At 44.1% G+C, this 25,961-nt stretch overlaps 1 protein-coding gene and 1 long non-coding RNA gene across 2 annotated transcripts; one reads left to right on the top strand and one right to left on the bottom strand.

Annotated features, from left to right (window-relative positions):
• The first annotated feature begins 1,605 nt into the window (after window positions 1-1,605).
• Window positions 1,606-25,961, top strand: FAM47E (family with sequence similarity 47 member E). Its single transcript, XM_045532859.1, has 8 exons — window positions 1,606-1,704; window positions 6,306-6,675; window positions 9,374-9,513; window positions 12,803-12,950; window positions 15,037-15,237; window positions 20,801-20,956; window positions 23,283-23,360; window positions 25,545-25,961. The coding sequence occupies exons 1-8, from the start codon at window positions 1,652-1,654 to the stop codon at window positions 25,614-25,616; spliced, it is 1,218 nt and encodes a 405-aa protein (XP_045388815.1). The 5' UTR covers window positions 1,606-1,651; the 3' UTR covers window positions 25,617-25,961.
• Window positions 7,003-15,139, bottom strand: LOC123624745. The gene is made up of 2 exons (XR_006730194.1): window positions 14,999-15,139; window positions 7,003-7,934 (listed from the first exon to the last, which is right to left on the bottom strand). It is a non-coding gene; the product is annotated as an uncharacterized LOC123624745 (long non-coding RNA).

Raw genomic sequence — 25,961 nt, forward strand, 5'->3', positions numbered from 1 at the left:
TGACAACCTATGGAAAAAAAGATTCAGTTCAACTTAACACATGTTTCTTTAACATCACTATGTACAATTGTGGAAAAGCCCAATTGAGCACCATGAAATACGTTAAACAATTGCTGAGACAGAGTTAATTATGTTTGGAGTAACACCATAAGTCATGAACACATTTTAACTTCTCTACTTGTGAAATGAGAATAGCAACACTCACTTTAAGCTTAATGGATAATAGATACAATACAGTTTCAACTTATATTTATTCTGTCAGGTGCTCTACTTATGATTATTTCTCAAGTATTTTATGAAGGATTTTTTTTTTTTTTTTGACAGAGTCTCACTCTGTTGCCTGGGCTAGAGTGCCGTGGCGTCTGCCTAGCTCACAGCAACCTCAAACTCCTGGGCTTAAGCGATCCTTCTGCCTCAGCCTCCCGAGTAGCTGGGACTACAGGCATGGGCCACCATGCCTGGCTGATTTTTTTTTCTATGTGTATTTTTAGCTGTCCAGATCATTTCTTTCTATTTTTAGTAGAGACGGGGTCTCTCTCTTGCTCAGGCTGGTCTCGAACTCCTGACCTCCAGCGATCCTCCCGCCTCGGCCTCCCAGAGTGGTAGGATTACAGGAGTGAGCCACCGCGCCCAGCCCCTTAGGGATTCTTAATGGCAGCACCGTGTTCATTATCTCATTGAACCCTCCCAATAATCCTATAGATAAATGCTATCATTTTCCCCATTTTCAGGCTAGGTAATTAATGAAGCCCAATTTTTTTTTTTTTTTTGTAACCTGCCCAGGAGTGTGTAATTATTAAGTGGCAGAACCAAGATGTATCTCAGGCGGTGGGACTTCAGGGCAAGGGAAGATGCCAGACCTAGTTTTGGCCAGGGGACCTTTGATACTATCCAGGTATTTACTAGATTCTCAAAGGTAAAGCTCGTTTATTCCTGGAGGGTTTGAAGATGAGAAGATTCTACCTAAACGACTACAAACATTATCCCAACCATAACAATTTAACTACTGCAATAATTTTAGGACAGGAGAATGCTGTCCTGCTATTTCTCTGGAAGAAATGCTTATATTTAAATCAGGAACACTCAGAAGTAGCAAGAGAATTTAGCGAAACCAAAACACACCCTCATGCCATCCGCAGGCATCTGCCTCGCTGGGTCAGCCGGAGGGTGACTCGGCGGCTGGAAGAGGGTGGAGGCAGAAGGATCGCGGAACACAGGATCGGGGAGGGACGTCGGGTGTCCGCGCGTCGCTACACGCAAGCGCGCAGCCTGGATTCGCGGAGGCGGTGGGACCAAGGGAGTCCCAAGGCCTCCGGGAAAACATCTCGGTGCTAAAAGACTTTCCCACAGTTCGGAATCCGCCTCTCCCTTTCCACCCTCCTTCTCTCTCCTGCTGCTTTCTTCCTTTCTTCAGTAAACGTGTTTTCGAAACGGTGATGAGCAGAAACGGGCTGGTGCGGCTTATGTCGATTTCGGTGGGGAGCCGAGCAGCCTCCGCGGCAGATGCGGACACGGGTGACCCGGGCCGGTGCCCTCCCTTCCCCAGGCCCGGCCCCTGGGCGCACGGGGCGGCGCGGGGCTGTCCCGTCTCCTGGCGACCGCGGCGGCCGGGTACACGCGCGCCCCGCGGGGCGCAGCAGAGCCGGGCAGCATGACCGACCGCAGGCTGCGCCGGGCGCCCGGGGGCGTGAACTGCAGGCCGGGGTAAGCGCGGCGCCTGCCCCGGGCGTCTCCCGCGATGTCGCGCGGGGGCGCCTGGATCCCACGCCGGCGGGGGGCTGGGGACGCGGGTGGCGCCACGGGAGGTCCGCCTGCCTTTCCTCAGTGCCCCCTGTGTCTGTAGCAGTGACATATGGAATCACCAGCGCCCCACACTCGTCATCGCACAGGACGTTTCCTTCTGTTATCCTCACAACCCCCGCGGGATGTCGACTAATAGTCACTTCCCAGATGGGAAACCGATGGCCGCAGTCTGCTGCGCAGCAGGTTTAGCCGAGGACTCAGAGCTCCCCTGCCCGCGACCCGCGCTCCTCCGGGCTGGCCCGCCACCCGCTCCACCAGGTGCCCCGGGGCGCCTGCGATATGAGGGTCTGCGGCACCCGGAGCCTTTGGCCATCCGTCCGCCCACCCGGTGGCCGTGCGAGCGAGCCCGGGCTGGGGGAGCGCCTGAGTGCGGGGAGGCCTGCAGCCAGGGCGCAGGGACAGGACGCTTCTGCCTTTGCTGACTGCTCGAGAGTGGAACGCGGCTCTCTTGGAGGCAGCAAGATGTGGTGGTGAAGATTGTAGAGTCTCGAATTAGAAAGACTTGAGCTGAAGGCCAGTTCTCCTTTTGTTTGCCTGGTGATCTTCGGCAACTTAGTTGCTCCGTCTGGGCTCATTTTTCCTAACTGTAACATGGGGACATTAAAAGGAATCAGATTTGTAAGATTGTTGTGAGGAGCCACCGAGCTAGCACGTGTAAGCCTGTCACCGGCACACGGTATGGACGGTGTACATGTTAGCAACGGTGAACTCTTTCGGAGTCTTTTCTCCTCCCACTTAAAACCTTTTTGTTTTGAAATAATTGTGGACTTACAAGAAGTTGCAGAAATAGTACAGAGGTCCCGCATGTGTCCTTCCCCCTGTTGTTTCCAATGGTGCCGTCTTACACAACTACAGTACCTTACCAAACCAGGAAACGACATTGACACAATATATTAATTAGACGACTTGGCTTTCATCAGTCCTTAATTGCACACATGTGTGTGTATATATTGTTCTGTAAAATTTTGTCATCTGTATACAGCAAGAGACAAAACCACTTTGTGCTACCCCTTTATCGTCACTCCTCTTCCCACCCCCAAACCTTTGGCAGCCACTCATCTGTTCTCCATTTCTATGATTTGCATCTTTTGAGGATGTCAGATAAATAGAATAACACAGTATATAACCTTTTGGCCCTGGCTGTATTTCATCATAAAGCTCTTGAGATCCATCACAGTTGCTGTGTGTTATCAATGGTTTGTTCATTTTTGTTTCTGGGAGTGCTTCTCAGTCTGGATGCACCACAGCTTGTCCATTCACCTGCCGAAGGACTTTGAGGTTGTTTCCTGTTTGGGGCTATCACGTATAAAGCCACTGTGAACATTTGAGTATGGGTTTTTGTGAGAACATAATCTTTCATTTCTTTAGGCTAAATGTCCAGTACTCCTTCACAATTCTTTTTTTTTTTTTTTTTAAGACAGAGTCTCGCTCTGTTGCCCAGGCTAGAGTGAGTGCCATGGCGTCAGCCTAGCTCACAGCAACCTCAAACTCCTGGGCTTAAGCGATCCTCCTGCCTCAGCCTCCCAAGTAGCTGGGACTACAGACATGTGCCACCATGCCCAGCTAATTTTTTTATATATATATTGTAGTAGGCCAGATAATTTCTATTTCTTTTTAGTAGAGACGGGATCTCGCTCTTGCTCAGGCTGGTCTCGAACTCCTGACCTTGAGCGATCCACCCGCCTCAGCCTCCCAGAGTGCTAAGATTACAGGCGTGAGCCACCACGCCCGGCCTCCTTCACAATTCTTAAAGAGGGAAATGCCCATCTATCATATAGTGGTGTCTATGAAAATGGCAACCATTTAGAAAAAATTTCAGTTTTATTTTATGGCAAGATTTTTCATGAATGTAACATTTGCAAAGAGGTGCACTCATTATCTGTCAGAGGCCAGTGGGGTAGAGGAAAGCCCTCCCTCCGCACTGGTTGCCTCTCTCTCCTCTAGGAACTCAGTTTCCTTGTTGACCAGTAAGGAAGGTGGCTTAGATTTCTTTCAGGGTTTCTGCCAGTTCGAGCATTCTATGAGGCTTGCGTTGGCTGCCATACAGTCCACGTTTTGAGTTGTGTGGCTGTACTTAAACAAAAATAGTGGTTATCACATTTAATTTTGTATAGTGCTTGGATGTTTGAGCTAGGTGTAAATGTGCAGAAAATTAACTTTGTGAAGATATTTAATGATATGGAGGGTTACTCGCTAATGGGTTGTGTGAACGGGTCATCAGTCTCAAGATGAGATGTAATTTCATCACCCTTCTGCCATTGAGCTATTTAAGAGCGATTTATTAAATGCGGAGAGCAACGTTTTGTAAACTCATCTTTTTGTGTCCTTTCATCTAGATTTTCACAGTAGAGCTAGGTAAAGCCCATGAAACACACATATATACATGTACATAGAGGCAAGACATTTCTAGAACTTACTCGAAAAGAATAGGTATCAGGCTGCAATCTCTTAAAAATGCTTTGTGGCTATGGGTGCAACAAAGAATAGGTTTGGTGTAAAGAATCGTTAGAGATAAAAGGGGTCTGAAGGTGGAAGAGGCTTCAGGGAAGGACACCAGGACTCTGGAAACATCCCACTGAGGCGCTGTGTTGCCTGAGGACAGTGGGGTGCTCAGGTCCAGGTCCTGGCTTTGGCGTTGGTCGGTTATGCTGGGATATTCAGGAGCTGCTTTCATTTTCCTTCCAATTTGTCCATCGGTCTCTGCCATCTCATCTTCATGCCCTAACGACTCAGGAAGCTGGGGAAGCAGGGGACATACAAGACCGTAGGGAGCGGTGGAGGTTGTGAATGGTGTAGTGGCAGCCATTACACCAACGGTGGCTCTGTGGAAAGGTGGGGCCCAGATCTTGAACAATCTGATTTTTCAAGAGGAGCTAGTGCTCCAGATTACTAACGTGAACATTTTTATACACCAGAAATGCCAGTATAGTGAGTACCGCCTTTCTCTGGAGCCCCACCACTGAGGTTTACATCCCAGCTCTGCAGTGTTTGTTTTTAACTTCTTTGTGCTCAATTTTCTTATCTGTAAATGGGAATAATATTAGTACCTACTTCATAGGGTTGTTATGAGATTTAAATATGTTGATATGTGCGAAGCATTGAGAACAGTACCTGTTTTACTGAAAATTTTCAATTTATGTTAGCCAGTATGATTCTTATCAAAACACAAAGAAGGGTTGGGGTGGTGGCTCACGCCTATAATCCTAGCACTTTGGGAGGCCGAGGCGGGAGGATCACTTGAAGCCAGGAGTTTCAAGACCAAGCTGAGCAAGAGGGAGACCCCATCTCTACACAATATAGAAAAATTAGTTGCTGTGGTGACATGTGCCCGTCGTCCCAGCTACTTGGGAGGCTGAGGCAGGAGGATCACTTGAGCGCAGGAGTTTGAGGTTGTAGTGAGCTGTGATCATGCCACTGCATTTTAGCCTGGGCAACCGTGTCTCAAAAAAAATAAACAAAAAAAGCAACACGAAGAAGGCCAAATGATGTTTATGGGCCCGATGTAGCCCATGGAGTGCTATTTTGCAACCTCTGACCCCCTGAGTTTAGGGGGGAACCACAGAGGTTGTTCAGCTACTTAGGGGCTCGGTTGTCACTGGGATCCAGGTTCTTCCTACTCCATTGGAATGTGTCCCTTTTAGTGAAAAGAGAGGGTCCCCAAGAAAGGCAGCAACTTGAGTGTCCTTCGCGAAGAGAATGGAGAGATAAAACGTGCTGGCAGCAGTTGGAACCATGGATCAGACTTACACATAGTGACAGGACGGGTTTTTAAAATAGAGTGCTTGGTAGAGGAGTAAGAAACAGAATAGGGCCGGGTGTGGTGGCTCACGCCTGTAATCCTAGCACTCTGGGAGGCCGAGGCAGGTGGATCGCTCGAGGTCAGGAGTTCGAGACCAGCCTGAGCAAGAGCGAGACCCCATCTCTACTAAAAATAGAAAGAAATTATGACAACTAAAAATATATATAGAAAAAATTAGCCGGGCATGGTGGCGCATGCCTGTAATCCCAGCTACTCGGGAGGCTGAGGCAGTAGGATCGCTTAAGCCCAGGAGTTTGAGGTTGCTGTGAGCTAGGCTGATGCCAGGGCACTCACTCTAGCCTGGGCAACAAAGCGAGACTCTGTCTCAAAAAAAAAAAAAGAAAAAAGAAACAGAATAGTACCATTTATGTAGATTATGTCTGCATGCACACAAAAGGACGACTCAGATTTTCAAGGACATGTACAAAGGATATATTTCAAATCCATTACAGTGGTTTCACCTATTCAAGGGAGACCCATGAGAGTGGGCTGTGGGGATAAAATAAAGAAAGCAGGAGAGGGGTCTCGCACAGACCAGCGATAAGTGCTACGAACTGTCATAGGAATATGATCAACTCTGCCTTCTCCTGGTGAATCCCTCTTCCTCTCCTCACTCCCCAAAAAGGTGGAGCCCAGGCTGCTCACAACCTCCTTCTCCCACCCTCGTCCTGCGATCCCTATGACTGGGCGTGCTGTCTTCTAGGTACGAAGAGAACCTACCTTCCCCGTGTTTCACGAAGCACAAGAACAGGCCGAAGGTCCCCACCTCCCTGAACAGCCGGCGCTGGGTGTTCGTGAGGGAGGGGCTGGACGACTTCAGGACAGGCTGCCCGCCTTGCCATGGTCTGATCACTCGGGGACCCCAGGAGGGCTTTCTGCCCCGGATTCATCACAGAGCTCCCCAGCCAGCCCCAAAGAGGAGGCAAAACAAGCCGTCCAAGGACGAAGCCCCGTTTTCCAAGCTGTCGCCAGCCCAGCGGGCTCGGAAGGCGTTCCTGGAGGACGTGGAAGCCCACCTGGCCCCGCACCCCTTGGCCATCTACCCGCACCTGGAAGAAGCCATGCCTGCAGAGGTGACCTGACCTGGGGTTTATGGGAGGGGCCTCACTGGGGCCTTGAAACTAATTCTGTCTGGGGAGCGAAGGTGACATGTTTATAAGAGGGAGAGAAGAATGTCTCCTTCAGGGTGAAGGTTCTCGTGGGGCACAGAGCAGCCCCCAGGAAGGAAGGGGGGCAGAGTGCTGCCGCCTTTGCCTCCTGTGAGGTCCTAGGCCCCTCCTGACTTTTAGCTCCATATCCTTAGCGCATGTCTTTTGTCTTTGCATCTCGGAATGGCTTCACACCTAAGGCTGTGAATCCATCTTTCAGACAAGAAAAGGCAAGGGGCAAACATTCAAGGGTGTGTGCCAGTTGACTCTTTTAATTGGGAGAAAAATACCTTTCCCAGTAAACATCCCATTTATCTGGCCACTCCTTGATGCCAGGGAGTCCAGAAAAGTCAGTTTCTTAGTTGGCATTGCAGCCTTGAAAACAACCCAGGTTCTGTTAGACCAAAGGGAAAAGGGCAGAATGGAAGTTGGGTGGGGAAGTAGCAGTGACTGCTCCCTCCTCCGCACCCCTGCAGCCTGCCCCCTGCACAGAGAGTGCGACAGTGGTTCAGAAAGATAGTTCTCTGCTCAAAGCCCTTCAGTGGCCCCTTCTCACTCAGATAAAGCCAGAGCCCTTGCTGGAATCTGAAAGGCCCTGTGTGTTCTGCTCTCCAACCCCACCCCTACTCTGATCCTGCTCCAACCTCACCCCTGCTCCTCTGCCCTCACTCACTCCCCTCCAGCCGCTCTGGCCCCCAGGCTGTTCTGTGGACATTATGAGCATGTCCAGTTCAAGTCTCTTTCTCATGCCTGGAGCACCTGCCCCAGCTGGCTGCTCGGCTCACTCCTTCACGTCCTTCAGATCTTTGCTCAGATGTCCCCTGATGGGAGAGGCCCATGCAAAACAGCATTTCTCTTCCACCTTCGTTCTCTATCCCGTACCATGCTCCATTATTCATCATTGCGCCTGTCACCACTGGGCTCCTCGCTGCAATAAAAGCTCTGCAATGGCAGGAACTTTATCTGTCTGTGTGTACCAACAATGCTCGGCACATGGTAGACTCTCCATAAATCTTTCTGAATGAGTGAATAAAGAAATGATCAGTGGCAGACACGTCTGTTGGAAGGACAACTAGTATTGCTGATCAGTTATTTTCTCCCTGGGCCCCGAGCACTGTGATCCCGAATGTTGAGATCTTGAAAGATCGAAATCCCCGAAGTCCAAAATCTTGAAAATCACAATCCTGAAAGAGTAAAATCCCAACTGTTAAAATCCTGAAAGCTGAAATTTGGGGAAGGGATTAGTGTGTTTTCGGTTATACGCAGGACAGTTGCATCATGTTAGTTGCATCGTGTTAGGTGGACCTATTACCTTGTTATTATATCTATTTGGAAATTAAGTATGACTTAAGGAGATTATGTGCACTAGGAGGGGGAAGATCTGCCCTCAGTCTTTGAGTATTTCGAAGATCATAGAAGAGGTGAAAATGTAGGCAAAAGACACAAGGAAACTCCCCTGCCAAATTATTCCATCATGTGCTACTTCTGCCCCTTCACATATAACACCATGCTTGCCTTGATGCGTCTGATGCCCTTCATCAGAGAATAAAAAGAATTTAACAAGCTCAGTGACCTTCTTAAGCAAAGACATTTGCTAATATGGAGGTTCCTCCAGTGTTACAAAACGCGTTAAATGATGAACTATTTCTGCTGGGGATTTGACTGTCAAAGAAGATAGATTTTTTTTTTTTTCTTTTTAGAGGGAGTCTCGCTCTGTCACCTAGGCTAAGTGCTGTGGTGTCAGCCTAGCTCACAACAACCTCAAACTCCTGGGCTCAAGTGATCCTCCTGCCTCAGCCTCCCGAGTAGCTGGGATTACAGGCGCTTGCCATGATAGCCAGCTAATTTTTTCTATTTTTAGAAGAGAGGGGTCTCGCTCTTGCTCAGGCTGGTCTCGAACTCCTGAGCTCAAACGATCCACCTGCCTCAGCCTCCCAGAGTGCTAGGATTACAGGCGTGAGCCACCGCGCCCGGTCGACCTATGGTTTTTGATTGATTTCATCAAAAGACTTAGGTTGTTCATTATTGTATTTCAGATGACTACAGTTATAAAGCTGGGTGCACACAATCACCAAACATAGTGATGTATGTTTATACATTTTGCTTTTTGACCTATTTGTTTATGAATGTAGTTTGCCTGCTCATAACTGTCACACCCACGTGACTGTTACTGTTACTACTACACCTGAGTGTTTGTGCTTGCAAAACTATGCATGTTATTATTGCCTATTTCCTTGTGTAAAGTGGCCTATGAAGGTTTCTGCCATGTTTTTACATGTTTCTCAAATAAATCCCCTTTTAAAATGTAAATGAATACCTTTTGAAGAATTAAAAAAATTTTTTCCAGAATTATACTTTTGGGATTGTGATTTTGGGGATTTGGGACTTTAGGGATTGTGATATTTCAGGATTTCAACATTCAGGATTATGGTGTTCTGGATTGTGCCTTTTGGGATTATGGCTCAGACCCATCCATAGTACCCAGCACAGAATTTGACATAGAAATTGCTGAATGGCATTGATTGACTGGAAACGAAAAGCTCAGGGCAAGTTGGTCTATATTGTTGCAGAATAGGGGCCCCTTTTCCAGCATATTTTTTCTAAAGCTGTTTTCTGTTTGTAGCTCTTACTAAAGGTGCTGGAGGTGCTTGATCCTGACAGGAGGCTGGAGGACACCTGGGCTTATTGTCAGGATGGCAGAAAAAGAACAAAGGCACACCCAGAGCTTTTTAGAAAAAGTTCTACGCAAGTCCACCTGGGACTGTGAGTATTGTTCTTAACTCCTTGATCATTGCTGTCACCTAATGAAACATTCTAGGAATTATCTTCTCAAAGCTTCTTATCTTTAGAATAGTTTTTGTATAAATTTTTAAAATTTTTAATTGACAAACAATAATTGTACATATTCATGGAGTACATGTGATATTTCAATACAGATAAAGTATAGTGATCAGATCAGAGTAATTAGCATATCCATCATCTCAAATATTTACCTCATTTCTTTGTGTTAGGAATGTTCAATATCCTCCTTCTAGCTATTGGAAACTATGTGATATATTATTAACTGTAGTCATCCTACAGTAATAGAGGAAACTAGAAATTATTCCTTCTATATAGCTGTAATTTTGTATCCTTTGACAAATCTCTCCCTATCATCCCTTCTTCCCACCCTTCCCAGCCTCTAATATCCTTTGTACTTCTGTGAGATCAACTTTTCTTAGCTTCCACATAAGAGTGAGGACATGTGGTTTTTAACATTCTGTTCCTAGCTTATTTCATTTAACTTAATATCTTCCAGTTTCATCCAGGTTGCTGCAAAGACAGGATTTCATTCTTTTTTTTTTTGGCTGAATAGTATTCCATGGTGTCTGTACCACATTTCTCTATCCATTCATCTGTTGTTGGATACCAAGTTGAGTCCATATCTTGGCTACTGTGAATGGTGCTGTAAGAAACATGGGGGTGCAGATGTCTCTTTGATACAATGATTTCCTTTCCTTTGAATAAATTCTGGGTAGTGAGATTGCTGGATCATATGGTAGTTCTAGTTATAGTTTTTTGAGGCACTTCCCTACTGTTCTCCATAGTGGCTGTACTAGTTTACATTCTCACCAACAGTGTATAAAAGCTCCTTTTTCTCCACATCCTTACCAACATTTGTTATTTTTTGTCATTGTGTTAATAACCATCCTACCTGAGGTGAGATGGTGCCTCGTTGTGGTTTTGATTTGCATTTCCCTGATGATCAATGATGTCGAGCATTTTTTCACATATTTGTCAGTCATTTGTATATCTTCTTTTGAGAAATGTCTATTCAGATCATTTGTCCTTTTCTAAATCAGATTGTTTGACTTTTTGCTGTTGAGATGTTCGAGTTCCTCATTTATTCTAGGTATTAATCCCCTGTCTGATGAACAGTTTGCAAATATTACTCCCATTCTGTATGTTGTCTTTTCACCCAGTTGATTGTTTGCTGTGCATAAGCTTTTTAGTTTGATACAATCCCATTTGTTTATTTTCACTTTTGTTGCCTGTGCTTTGGAGGTCTTATTCATAAAATCTTTTCTCATACTCATGTCCTGAAGCATTTCCCCTATGTTTTCTTCTAATAGTTTTATCATTTCAGGTCTTACATTTATGCTTTCGATCCATTTTGAGTTGATTTTTGTATAGGGTAATAGGTGGGGGTCTAGTTTCACTCTTCTGCATATGGACATCCTGTTTCCCAGCATCATTTATTGAAGAGACTATTCTTTCCCCAATGAATGTCCTTGGCACCTTTGTCAAAAATCAGTTGGCTGTAGATATGTGGATTAGTTTCTGGGTTCTTGATTCTGTTCCATTGGTCTATGTGTCTGTTTTTATGCCAGTACCATGCTGTTTTGATTACTACAGCTTTGTAGTATATTTTGAGTTCTGGTAGTGTGATGCCTCCAGCTTTGTTCTTTTTGCTTGAGATCGCTTTGGGTGTTTGGGGTATTTTGTGGTTCCATGCAAATTTTAGAATTTTTAAAAAAATTTCTGTGAAGAATGTCATTTGGTATTTTGATAGGGATTGCATTGAATCCATAAATTGGTTTGAGTAGTATTGTCATTTTAACAATATTAATTCTTCTGATGCATGAGCATGGGATGCTTTTCCATTTGTTTGTATCCTTTTCAATTTTTTTCATGGCGAAAGCATTGCAGTCAGATGGAGCAGCATGAGCAAAGGCCCTGTGGCCAGAGGGAGCATGATGAATTCATTGAACTGAGAGAAGGCCATATTGGCTGGAGCTGAGAGAGTGGGAAGGGTCCTGGTAGTTCCAGAAAAACCTGGAGAGACAGGCAGGGGCCAGGCCATGTACAGCCTGGGAGGTTGTGTTGAGATTTAAGTCTTTACTGGAGGAGTAGCAAGAAGCTATTGAACATAAAAACTGGTACACAAATGTCCATAGTAGCATTATCCCTAATAACCAAAAAGCAGCAACAACCTAAATGTCCTCAACTGGATATGGTTGTGACTGGATAAATAAAATGTGGTTTATCCATACAATGGAATATTTCTCAGCCATAAAAAGGAATAAACTGCTAACACATGCTACAACATGGATGAGCATTGAAAACATTATGCTAAGGGAGAGAAGCCAGACACAAAAGACCATATACTGCATGGTTCCATTCAGATGAAATGTCTAGAATAGGCAAATCCCTAGAGACAGAAAAGTAGATTAGTTGTTGCCAAGAGCAGGGAAAAGGGGGATTGGGGAATGACTGTTAATGGTTATAGGGTTCCTTTTGGGGTTATAAAAATATTCTGGAAGTGTACCTAAAATATTAGGTAGTGGTGATGGTTGTACAACTTTGTGAGTATGTAAATGCCACTCTTTCAGACACTTTTGAAATGGTAACTTTTATGAATTTAATGGTATGGGAATTATATCTCAGGTTTTAAAAAGAAGCTATTGATGAGGCTCAAGCAATTGAGGACAAAAGGTGGCTGCATGTGATATGCCTGGATTTACATTTTGAAGTGACAGCTTTGGCTGCAGCATGGAGAATGGACTGGGGCTTGGGGGTTTGGGGTTGGGGGCCACAAGAGATGATGCGGAGGCACTAGTGAGGAGCCTTTTGCAACAGACCGAGAAGGAGACAGAGTTAAAATCTGCCAGATTTGTTAATGAGCTAGATTTTTGGAATTAGAGAGAAGTCAAGGATGTCTCCTACTTGTCCAGATTATCTGAGGCTTTAGTAGACTTCAAGCACAGTAATTTGGGCTTTTACTTGGTACATGTTTTAATAAATGGTACTCTCAATTTAAAAAATAAACTTATAACTGTCAAACGCTATATAAGTTTTAATTGCCATAACTAAATATAATATACTTGTCTTCATGTGTGATGTAGATAATGGCAATGTGAGCTTTGAAAAATTAAAATGTAATTCATGTGAGCTTGCAAGAGATTGTTAGAAATACTTGCTTTATGATTTCCTTTCCCCCACGAAACTTTTTGAAATCCATGTGGATTCACTGTGCCTCAATGTAATTCTTCAATGATGTCATTACCTTTAGCCCCAAGAAGGTTGCTGTGTCACGTTCAGGCCAATGGCTCTATGAAGAAAAGCCACGTAAAATGGATTTGCTCCATGAAGATGGTCGTCTTCTTTATGAAAATGTACGCAGAGGAGTTAGGGACTTCTGCCACTGGGCTACTGCTTTGGTAAGTTAGTAATAATACTTACACCTACTTCTAAAAGTCAAGCTCAAAGTTGCTTTTATTAAAAAACAGTGTCTGGATAAAATCTAAGTCAAATCATCAAAGTCATAAAGGAATCATCCTCTTCTACCATTTATGATAGAAATGTTTCTGGGAGAGGAAATTTCTGGAAACTTGCAGCTAATTTGAATGTTTATGTTTATATCTCCTATCAGTGCTGTTATTTCATATTTTTATTTTCCATTTCAATGTCAGGACCTTCTTCTCCCTGTCCTTCACTCCTTCTTCAGCTCATTTTTCTGAGTTATATTCATCCACAGTCCCTGGGCAGGTACGCCTGACTATAATCTTCACAAAAAGTTTTTCTAACATGAAAGTCTTTGACTCAGTTATCAAGGTCATTCCTTGCCCTCCTTCCAAGAACCTATTTAGTTATCCATTCCTGTTCCTGAATCTTTGTAGATGTCTGGACTCTTGATGTTTTTCTTAGATTTAAGACCTCCAGTGTTTGCATTCTCTCCCCTCTCCCCCAATCTTTAGAGTGTATTTAGTCAGTTTTAGTCATGTGTTATTTAGTACTATTTCATTAGCAACTGATTGAAATATAATTTAGACTGGCTGAAGGGAGAAAAGGGAGTTGTCCAGTTATTAGGAGCTTCAGGCATAGCTAGATCCAGGTGCTGGCATGTTTTTAGGTGTTGTCCCTATCTCTTGGCCATGCTCTGCAGACTTCATTCTCAAGCTGTCCTTCCCCAAGAGAAACCAAAAGTAGCCACTAAAATTTCCAAGCTTATACCCTACCAGTGAGCAACTTCACTGGTAAGAGAGTAACCCTTTTCCAGTAGGGAAATTTCCAGGGCTTACTCTCCTGGACTAACTTGGTTCACATGCCTGGGCCTGAACTACCCACCATGATTGAGGAGGTAGAATGTGCTCAATGGCTAGGCCAGGCCACATGTCTAACCCTGAAGCTGGGAGGTGGGGTGTCTAGCCCAGCTGCAGCAGCCTGAGAGTGGGAAGGGAGGCTCCTCAGAGGCTGACTAGAGTGGGGATGGTGACATGGCAGAGGATGCTCTGGGCCTGGTGCCCAAACCACTGCCTGCCCGTAATTTGACCGGACTGGGTTGCCTGAGCCCAAGCGCCTCCACTTTGCCCATGTCCAATGGGGCTGGACACCAAGCCCCTGTCTAGGCAGGAAACTTAAGGACCCTTGGGATGGCAGTCCAGCTGCTCTGGTCACTGGCCTGATTTGTAGTCTGTCACGACCAAGTCCTATCTTTATTTACATTCCACAGCCTGGTCCCTGTCACGTCACCCGAGGTGCTCTCCTCACAGCTCTGTACTTGCCTTTCCGTGCTGTTCATTTGTCACCCTGCTAGCTCGGCTGCTTCAGTTGTGCTTCCCCGTCACCTCAGCCTAGTTTTGACTCCCCTCGTCCCTTTATGCCTCTGACTCTATCTCGTGGCTCCTGCCTGTAAGTTATACTCCACCTGCTGGTGGCCTCATTCTCTCTGCATTTCCCCATCTCTGCCAAAATGGGATTCCGTGGAGCCTAATTTGTCTTCTCGCCTTGAGCCACGTCATATGTCAAGGTCAGCGTATGGGGTAGCTGCCCCTGGTGCTGGGCTGGGGGAAGGAGACGGAGACAGTTGTTCTGTGCACAAAACATGGCTGACTAAAGCCATCTCCTGCAGCCGGACCCGTGAGCAGGGCAGCTCCCCTTATACGGGGCTGCGGGCAGAACACTGTGCATGTCTAGACATGTCTGGGAAATACCTCTAGGAATGTCACTGCTATCAGGTGCTGGACAAGTTAGCTGTTGATCAAACAAACTGAATTTTCCTCAGCCCCATGGTTTCCCCCAGGGACTCCCTGCTTCTGGCAGGTCCTAAGCTGTCTCAAAATGACACGGCTCTCCAGACCCCACATACTTCTAGTCTCCAGTGAATACCGACTGAGCATTTTCTCCCTCTCTTCCAAGCTACCTCTTTCCAGCAATGGTCAACTAGATTAATCCCCTAGATTAAAGAAGAAAGCAAGGAGCACCTCACCATTCGCCTTCGGTTCGTGCAATGTGATATTCTTCCAGGGAAGTTCGAACATTGATGAAGAGTTCATCCTGAGGCAGTTTGACATTGACTGTCGGAACAAACCAAGCCAGGATGTGCTCCACACGCTGAGGCCAAACCGGGTTCCTCTGCAGCTAAAGCACAGGGTGGGGCTAAACAAAGGGCAGGAGCTGGAATCCTTCCAGAAACTAGACCGTGAGAGGAAACTCCAGAAACCACAGGTAATTGCAGACGGGGAGCCGACTGAAAAGCAAAGAAAATTAAGTCGTATTGAAGTCTTAAATGTTCTTGAATTCTGGTACTGCGAGGGGCACTGGTTTTGTAAAGTAGAATTCTTGAATTTTTTTCATGGTCAATAAATCTTTGTTAAATGAATGGAGATGTTTAATGCATTGAACAAAGTCAGTTATACAAACAGGGCATGTCATTCAGAGTTATTTTGAATATGTGAGTAGCCATTTTCAGAGACAATCTTTTTATATGTTGAAATTCTAACAGTCAGTGGAAATATACCTGAATGGTTACAATTGCAAGAGTAAAATGCTGCCCTTAATGACTGTGAATGCTGTTAATTTTATGTCCAAAGAATTCTTGAATTTTTACCGGAGTCTTGTTGACCAAAGACCATCACTGCTGACCACATGCTTGCCTAATTATTAACAAATTGCTAGTTTCCTCAGCACCCAGTTGCTGTGACGACAGAAGAACAAGGTAACAGAAAGGAGAAATAGCACGCTGTGTTTTAGAGGGAAGTACTGTGGGGCCCCAGAGCACTTTTTAGCTTTTCTACATAATATGTTGCTGGGATTATACACACACAAGTCCCATTCTGTAAGTCAACGATGGACTGCCTAAGTTGGGGGTGGGAGGATTTCCTTTCCCTGAAAGTGAATAACAGTATATTCTCTTTAATTATCCTTTGCCTTTTATGTATAATTTTGGATATTATATTTACAGTGTTTTGAACATCTTAATTTTGTCCTTTACAACTGAACACAATTGACCAACCTATTTTGACATGCATGACGCTTCTATCCGTGACTCCGTTGCATAAAGTTTATGAAAACACTGCATTTCTTCACTAATATCAGGTCTTTAATTTTCCCATTTTCCTCTCATCTAAAAGGTAAAATGCAAAATGGTGCTGGACAGGTTAATTGTGTCCTGCAAAGCTGAGGGCCTGAACCATTGCGTGCCTTGAATCTGGGCTGAATAAAATTGCACAAGTCCCTGTACTTACAAATACCTTGTGCAAACACTGCTTTATAAACCAGGGTGGTTATTGCCAAAATTGAACTTTCGACTGGCAGATGGAGGGTCACTGTGCAAAAGTTCAAAATATATTATTTCCACTTAGTATCGTTTTTTCTTGTGCCGGAAGGACTTCTTTGAACATTTCTTCCAGCGTGGGTCTGCTGGTGATCCATACTGGAAGAAAATACACCAAAGTGTATAATAATAAAAGTGCAAAACAGTGACAAAGAGAAAATCTTAGAAGCATCCAAGGCAAAAAGCACATCCAGAAAAGCAAAGATAGGCTGCTGTAGGGTTTCTCATCAAAATCAACACAGCCAAGAAGACAAAGGAGCAATGTCTCTAGCCGGGCGTGGTGGTGCACACCCTAGTCCCAGCCACGCGGGAGGCTGAGGCAGGAGGATGGGTTGAGCCCAGGAGTCTGAGTTTGCAGCGAGCTATGATGATGCTACTGTGCTCTAGCCTCTAGCCTGGGCAACAGAGCAAGACCTTGTCAAAAAAAAAAATTTGGAAAAATTTTTATTGTTATTTCTTTAAATTTTCTTTTGTCTTTCAACCCCCCTCCCAGGACTCTATTTACATGTAATTAGGATGCTTGAAGTTGTCTCATGATTCTGTTCAGTTTTTAAATTCTTTTTTTTCTATGTTTCTATGGCTATGTCTTTACATTCTCTAATTTTCCCCCTGCAACGTCTAATCTGCTATTAATGCCATCCAGTATATATATATTTTAGCTCATATATTATAATTTTTACCTGTGGAAGTTTCACTTGGGTCTTTTTATAAATATATATCTTCCATGTCTCTACTTAATCTCTTTTTTTTTTCTTTGAGACAGAGTCTTGCTCTGTTCCCTGCAGAGCTAATCATAGCTCCCTGCAACCTCAAATTCCTGGACTCTAGCAATCCTCCTGCCTCAGCCTTCCAATTAGCTGGGACTACAGGTGCATACCACCGTGTCTAGCTAAATTTTTTATTTTTTGTACAGATGGGGTCTCCCTATATTGCCCAGGCTGCTGTTGAACTCCTGGCCTCAAGCAATTCTCCCATCTTGGCCTTCCAAATACTAGGATTACAGGCATGAGCCACCATACCCTGCCTCTACTTAATCTTTTGAACATATGGAATACAGTTATAATAATTGCTTTGACGTCATTGTCTGCTAATGCTAACATCTGTATCAGTTCTGTGTCAGTTTCCATTAATTGATTTATCTTGTCATTATGGGTCATGTTTTCCTGCATTTCCTGGTAATTTTTGATGGATGCTGGACATTGTGAATTTTACCTTACTGGCTGTTGAGTATTTTTGTATTACTGTAAATATTCTTGAACTTTGTTCTGGGATACAATCCAGTTACTTGGAAAAGTTTGATCCTTTTGGGTCTTGCATTTAAGATTTGTGGGGAAAGACCAAAGTGTAATGTTCCATCTAGGGCTAATTATTGCCTACTACTGAGGCAAGACTCTTCTGTGTATTCTACCCAGTATCCTACAGACCTTTAGGTGTCCCCAGAGGGAGAAGGCACTGTTCCTGGCCCTGTGTGAGTAGTGGGCACTCTCCCCTCTCATCTTTTTGGTTGGTTCTTTCCCTGACTTTGGGCAGTTTCCTCCCACACGTGCATAGCAGGGGACCCTCTGCAATCCTCTGGCGTTTTCCTTCTGTGTCGGTCTTTTTTTCTGTTACTCTGTGCTGCCAACTTTAGCTGCCTTGGGCTCTCAGTTCTGTCTCCTCCATTCAGAATCCACTGGGCACCTCCTCCGTGCACTCAGCCTGCAAACTCGCTCAGGGCAGTGAGCTGGGGCAGTTGTGGGGCTTCTCTTGTCGGGGCTCATCTCTCAAGGATCACTGCTCTTTGTTACCTGGTGCCTGGTGTCTTGCAAACTGCTAGTTCATGTATTTTTTTCCTGCTTTTTGGTTGTTGCACGTGGGAGGGTGAATGTGCTCCTTATTCTCGAAGTGAAAGTCCCTGTCTTTATGTTCTTACTTCACACACTCTCTTGCCTGCTCTACTCTGGTCTTTGGTGTTCTTCCTTAAAACCCCAAGCTTTCCCACCATGACTTTACTCACAATATTCTCCTCCCTATGTCCTTTAGACACAGGGCATGTGCCATTTTTTCCATGGAGTTTTTCCAGGTCCTTGGTTCATATTAATTGGTTCGTACTTCTGCTCTTTCACAGCATTCTGTGCCTCTATTGTAGCATATCTCTCTTTGCACTGTATATTAATTTGTCCATTTGTTTGTGCATTTCTTCAACAAACATTTCTGAGCATCTACTCCTGTGCGTCCCAAAGTGCTGGGAACAAGTGAGCAAAAATGGGGGACAGCTCCCTGCACTTAGGGAGATTACAGTCTAGTGGGGGTGGCAGGTAAATGATTAACTGTAACGAAATGATGTCATGGTGTGTACAGGACATAGGCAGAGGTAATCAATTCCACCAAGCATGGGGAAATGGCATGTTCAGTGAAGGATTCACAGAAGAGGTTATGTTTGTGCTGAGTCTTGATCAATCACCAGTCACCCAACAACGTGACCTATTCCGGAACTCAGGTTCTTCAGCATGGCAGTAGTGTAGAGACCATCTTCCTCCCTCTCCCCCACCTCTTTCCTTCCCTCCTTTCTCTAATTCAGTGGTTCTCATCCGAGGGTGATTTTGCCCTCATTTTGCCCAGCCCAGGGATATTTGGCAATGTCTAGAGAGACAATAGTTTTGGTTGTCACAGCTTGGGGGATGCTAGTGGCATTTAGTGGGTAGAGGCCAGGAATGCTGCCAAACATTCTGCAAAATGCAGCACACAGCACCCCTCCCACAAAGAGTTATCCAGTACCAAATGTCAACAGTGCCGAAGTTAAGAAACCTAACTTTAGTTCAGCAAATATTTATTAAGCACCTGTTATGTCCTAAGCATCGTTCTAGATGCCAGGGATATGTAGCTGGGAACAATCCCGTAAGCTTACATTTTAGAGGGTGAGAAGAGAGACAGACAAGCAGAAAATATATAGCATATGAAATGGTAGTAGGTGCTGTTAAGAAAAATAAGGAAAGAAAGAAGGCGAGGAGTGTTGTGAGGGGGTTACAGTTTTTAAATTGGATGGTCAGGGAAGGTACTTATGAAAAGATGAGATGAAATAGGCAAAGAGGTGAGCCACGTGGGTATCTTGGGGAAGAGCATTACAGCGGAGGGAACAGCGAGTGCAAAGGCCAGAGGCACAGTGTGATCCGTGTGCTCTAGAAATAGTGAGGAGGTCAGCACGCCTGGAAGGACCGCGATGCTGAGTCCTGCTCTAGAAGGGACTTCCCTCCTAGCGGCTCTGTTCCATATTCTCTGTTTCAGACAGGCGTATCTGGCTCCACTCTAGAATGCCTCACACATTCCCCTACCTGGTTTAAATGCGGTGAGAGGACAGAGGGACAGAACTTTTGTCGTTTCATGTTTCTTTGCCTCACCCAAGAGTTGGACCCCTTCTGTGCTGAGAGAATGGATGGGTGCTGCCTTCGCAGCCCCAGGCCACGAGCCAGCCCGAGGCTCTCTTGACATCCTCAGTGCACTACTGAGGAACGGGGGAAAGAAGGGGATGGGATCCATTCTGCCTCCTCTTCCAATTAAAGAGGCAAGAGGGCCGGGCGCGGTGGCTCACACCTGTAATCCTAGCACTCTGGGAGGCCGAGGCGGGTGGATCGCTCAAGGTCAGGAGTTCCAAGACCAGCCTGAGCAAGAGTGAGACCTCTGTCTCTACTAAAAAAATAGAAAGAAATTATCTGGCCAACTAAAATATATACAGAAAAAAATTAGCCGGGCATGGTGGCTCATGCCTGTAGTCCCAGCTACCCGGGAGGCTGGGGCAGTAGGATCGCTTGAGCCCAGGAGTTTGAGGTTGCTGTGAGCTAGGCTGATGCCACGGCACTCACTCTAGCCTGGGGAACACTCTAGCCTGGGGAAGAGAGTGAGACTCTGTCTCAAAAAAAAAAAAGAGGCAAGAGGTTGGTGTTAGGAAGCAGTTTGATCAAAAATAGTGTAGCATTTGGAAGGCTGAGCACAGAGCTGGGCTCACATAAGTCTAATAACTTATTATTTTGGTTGGTTGAGTATTGTTCAAGGTCATTACCCTTGGGGGAAATATGTGATTTTTGCCTGATTTCTAGCTGCTTGACATACATTCTCCCCTTTAATCTTCCCAACAACCCTATGGGGGTGGGAACTATTGTTATCTCCATTTTACAGACAAAGAATTGGAGTCACTTGCTCATGGACTCACAACTACTCAGTGGGGGAAAGCTGGACTTGAATGCAGGTTTGTCAAAATCCAAAGGCCATGTTACTAACCACTACATTATTTTTTTCTATCATGAAACTTTCATGTTTCCTTTGTAAAATCAAAGCATGCTGAGACTTCACAAAATACTTCGACAAGGACCAACCATAAATTCAAAGCAATGATACTGCTTTCATAAGTTAAACTTTAGATTTATGGAAATGACAAACCAAGAAAACTAACGACATTGGGAATTATGTTACTTTCTATAGAATCCTTATAAACCACAGAGGGTGAAGATGAGGTACGGAGCATGGTATCTGGACACCAAGTTGTGGAGAAGGCAAAGAGCTGATGAACCCCTAGTTGACCCTAAGGTCTCACATAAAGCTCAAGATGAGAATTTTAAAAAGGGACTACAGGAACAGGTATGTATAATACCTATGCTGAGATCTGATCACAGTACATCTGCCCCCCTCATACTGAAGCCAGAAACTCTGGTGTGATACAGAGGCTCTCGAAAGCCCTGCAATTTGCACATTGAATTCAGCAATGAGGAAATCAAGTCATAACATGGGGATGTGTAACAAACAAGACTTGAAATCGCCTGGCTTCTTGGTAGAGACAATGTCTCTAAAGATGGGACAGCCATTCATGATTGTCCTACCATTCTTGGAACAGTTGCTTCCATGGATAATTGTTCAAAGGGTGGCGTGACACTGTAGAACCACCTTAGTGCTCAGAATGGATATGATGTCATGGATTCTCTTTGGGTAACGAAATGTGAAGCTTGTTTCCTATCAGCAATAAATGAATGTCAAAGAACTCAAAATTGCAATCGGGAAATTTCTTTTATGCAATTCATTTGAGTTGCAGGATCCGTCTGAAAGGAAAGGAACAAAGGTTAAGTACTGTTTGATGTTGCAAAGCAACAAACACGCACAAGGATGTGCTCTAATTTTACTGCAGATAACCTCTGTGCCTGCCCATCTCTTGTGTATAACTATCTAATGGAAAGAAGATACTCACTGTAGTCTTGGAAATTTGGAAGTATTGACACAACACTTCCACAGGACTCTGATGAGAATATTTGTGAACCTCTTCCCTTTGTCAACAGACCCAAAACTTCTCCCAGATAGCAGATATGAAAACACATTGCAAAAGTACAATACTATACAAATTTGGCTTATCATTTGTCAGTAATCACTCATCAGTTGCCTCCGCCAGATTGGACAGCTAGGATGGTAAAGATGGTCATTTTTACCTTTTCCAGTATTCGGTATAAATTCTTATTTTCAGGTGTGAGGTATGACAGATTTACAAGCACAATCTGTTTATATAAGCCTCAAAATCATGTAAATAATGTTTAGCAGAATTTCTTGGCATGGTTTTTGGAGCTGCCTATCTAAGTTTATATGATGTTATTTTTTTTATTTTTTCTTTTTTTTGAGACAGAGTCTCGCTCTGTTACCCGGGCTAGAGTGCTGTGGCATCAGCCTAGCTCACAGCAACCTCAAACTCCTGGGCTTAAGCGATCCTACTGCCTCAGCCTCCTGAGCAGCTGGGACTACAGGCATGGACCACCATGCCCAGCTAATTTTTTCTATATATATTTTTAGTTGGCCAGATAATTTCTTTCTATTTTTAGTAGAAACGGGGTCTTGCTCTTGCTCAGGCTGGTCTCGAACTCCTGACTTCGAGCGATCCTCCTGCCTCGGCCTCTCAGAGTGCTAGGATTACAGGCGTGAGTCACCGCACCCGGCCTAAGTTTATATGACTTTAATACATAACATAAAACCATTCTAGTTGCACTTTTTAAAACTAACAACATTTTCTCAATGAATTAAATATTCAAAAACTAAAGTAGTTACAAACTTTTGTTTCAAAGTATCCAGAAGTTCTTTTTAAAAATATGTTCTTAACCACTAATTCCTAAAGACTTAAAGACTTTTGCAAAACATATTTCATTTTGATGGCGAATGCTAGGAAAGATGTTTGCCAAAATGGTTACTGTAGTCAGCTAATGAAAATGTAGTATCATTTAAATTATGGGAAATATAGTTGTGTAACTATTACAGTAAAAGATTGTTTATCAGGAGTTTCAGACACAGGAAGGATTCAAAACAATGGAATTGTTCTACAATGACGTTTATGAATTACACCTTTTTAATGCCTGAGGAATGTTTTACCCTGTGCACTTCAGGTGGTGCCACTAAGCTCTGGCACCCCAGCTTCCAAGACACGGAATGTCTTGGACATGATGACACGACTGTCTTGCTGGGGACTCATGAGCTTTGACTATTCTTGATTGATTTGGTTTAGAAGGTGAAATGGTCTTAACATACTGAATTGCGATTATGTTAACTTATATGACCCATTTTAAAATTCAAATAAATGTAAAGAAAAACCAAAAGGATGTATGAATACTGAGAGGATGTTGGGGCTGATCTTGTCTTTTTCAGTTGTCATGCCATTTGGAGTTACGATTCTAGACATCCTCGGTTAACATTGTCTAATTGCTACAATAAAATGGTTGCTAATCTTTAATACAAGGGAAAGGGAAAGAAAGTTGAAGATCTTTGAAAACCTTCATATTCATCAACTTGTGAACATTATTTACACATACATCCAGCAATGAGAAGGAGGTGGTTTAAAATGAGGTACTTTGTAAAGAGCTAAGTGTTTTTCCTTAGGGCAGATAGGAACTCAAGCTCTGATGGCTGACCAGTTCTTTCAATGTGGACATTCTTTTAGGAGGAGTTCCTTGCAGACCTTCCTGGAACGGTTGCCTTTAAGGATTTCATTCTAAGCAGGGGCTACAGAATGCCGAGGGTGAGTAAAGGGTCATTTCAGACAGCCCCAACGAGTGGCTTCGTGGCCCACGGTTGTGGATGGGAAGGGGTCAGTACCCTGACAAAATCCGAATAGCTCTCTTACAGGCACGCACCACGACTCAGCACCCTGGACGACAGGGCATGCTTTTCCCCAGACAGAGGCTCAGAGAGAGGAAGTGGCATTTTGCCCTTTCTATTCTGCCTGTTTGGTTTCTGCTGAGGTCAGAGCTGCTGTTTCCCTGCCCACATTCGACTCACCTTCCTTGGGTTTGGCCTCAATAGAAGCAAAAGTGAAAGGGGTCCGTGTGCAGGGAGTGTGCCTTGCAAATTCTTGTTACCAAATACTCTGAATTCCCTAGGAAGTCTTCAAATCTCCTTTATGTCTCCTTTGTCTTAAGGACAAAGAGCTGTGGCTTGGGTTGGGACAACATAGAGCTGTGATTTGCAATTTTATCGTTGTACTATTAGCTCTGCCTCAAGTGGAAACAGACTGTGGCAAAAGTTCCCTTCCAGCGGCGGGGTAGTGCCAGTGTCTTCTGTCTGGTTTTTTTTTTGTCTCTTCTGCCTTCTGGTTTCCCCTCCCTTAACTAGTAAAGCTGGGCCCAGCTGCCTCCCACATGGAGCACCCTCCTCCCTTGGAAGACCAGTCCAACTGGGTGCCGTGGGAGGCCGGCAGAAGGGACCACAGAGCAGGAGGGCCTGCAGCCTGGACTTGTGTGCCCAGACCAGCCCTGTCACCGCGGCACAAACCAGCCGGCATTGGGGGCCACAGTTGTAGCTAATAATAAGTCCTGCATTTGTCCACTGTCCTCCGTGCGCACAGCCCTGAAGGTCTCAGGAGTAGGTGCAGTTGAGATGGTGAGAAGTTCCTGGCATAGGAGGTTGGATTTCTGTTTTTTTCAAGAGTGATAGAACTAACAGTAGCTTATACTTACTGGCAAATAAATGTATTGACCCAGCTCAGAGCCAGACTGGTTTCAAAGTTAAATCAGGCAAGTCTCGAGCATGAGGTGGAGTATGGGGTTAGAAGGCTTCATCACAGCACTAGGACAGAGTGAGTGCTTTAGCTTCAAACGGCAGTAATAGGCCTGCGAGATGTATTTAGCACACTTACACAAATTCACATACTTATAATAGCCGCCTAAGCTGTCACAGAGATATATTTATATATATTTCTATGTATACTATATAAATATGCTTATATAACATATTCTTAATATTAAATAATTGCATATGTTTATATATTTATATTATATGTAAAATTATAATTATATAAGTGTGTGTGTGTATATATATATATATACATATATATATATATATAAAATCTTTATTTGCTCTAGATGTTATTGTGACTCATTTTTCTACCTTGGTACTTTTAGTGGCAAAAAACACTCTTGTTTTTTTCATTTTTATTTGTCCCCTATTGGTTTAATCCATTCTGTTGATGAACATTTAGGTCAGTTTTGGGCAAAAGAAAGCATGCCTGACACATTGACATTATTCTTTTCAGCCACATTAGCTACAGAGGGATGATGCCCCTGACATTAGCTGAGTGCTCTGAGGACACCTGTCACTTAAAATGCGACAGTTTTTTGTCTTTTTATTCTTCCATCCTATATTCTCTATTTTATTGGTAAGACTTCAACTCAAAGAGAGAAGAGAATCTATTATGGCAAAGGAGATACATGCATACACACATACAGGGTGTATTACAGACTGACATTACTTACTTAAATTTATATGTGACCATTCATTTTCTTTGTTACTCCCATAATGTTCATGTATGCTGTGTGTATACACACTCATGCACGCTACATGAGCATATGTACTTATACACACATTCCAGTATCCGCCACCGGATTATCTACTTGCCCACAACTTCGCTTCCTCTGCCCCCCAGGTGGGTCCCAGACCTTTAACAGCAAGGCTGGGCAGCACACGGCTGGGCTGGGCTGGGCACAGAACAAGTGTGAATTCGAGCTGAGTATTTCTGGTGCTGTACAACTGCCTTCCAAAGACCAACGCCTGTCATGGTCAGATTATCAACGTGTGACTTTGCATAGTGTAAGGATACATGTCAGAGCGTGAAATTGGAATTTGGGTCTGATGGTGTCTGTGGGGAGGACTATACTGTACACTTTTTGTTTGCCGCTCTAATGAAGGTTCTCTCATTTGTTTTTAGTTCCTTGAGAAGATGTACCCCAGGAAGGAATGTAAACGTGCATGTAAGAAGACTTCTATAAAACTAACTTAAGCATAGAAATATCTTGGGAAGGTGATTAGTCAGATTTTATTGACTGTATACTTGGCTATTTGTCTCTCTCATTTTACACATTAAACAGAATTTATGGTGAGTGTACCATTGTGGATGTTCATCTTCAACTTGGCAACATCTGCAAATGTAGTGCATAATACTTATAAACATTTCTAAATGATCTTTTGCTTCAATTAATCAATAGTTTATACATTTTATCAACTATGAGATCAGTAATCACATGTAATCTCACATTTTTGTAGCATTGTGAATATGACCTAGGTATATGCGCTATTTGTAAAAGTAAATAAAACAATAAATATTAATAAAAGCAGAATTACTCTA

Source organism: Lemur catta, chromosome 19 (assembly GCF_020740605.2).
Source record: "Lemur catta isolate mLemCat1 chromosome 19, mLemCat1.pri, whole genome shotgun sequence".
NCBI classification, from domain to species: domain Eukaryota; kingdom Metazoa; phylum Chordata; class Mammalia; order Primates; family Lemuridae; genus Lemur; species Lemur catta.

Excerpts from the sequence above, each read along its gene's own strand:
- FAM47E (XM_045532859.1), top strand. The coding sequence starts at position 1,652 with ATGACCGACCGCAGGCTGCGCCGGGCGCCCGGGGGCGTGAACTGCAGG. Across the intron at positions 9,514-12,802 it reads ACGCAAGTCCACCTGGGACT|CCCCAAGAAGGTTGCTGTGT; the intron begins GTGAGTATTGTT and ends CATTACCTTTAG. Across the intron at positions 15,238-20,800 it reads GGAAACTCCAGAAACCACAG|AATCCTTATAAACCACAGAG; the intron begins GTAATTGCAGAC and ends TACTTTCTATAG.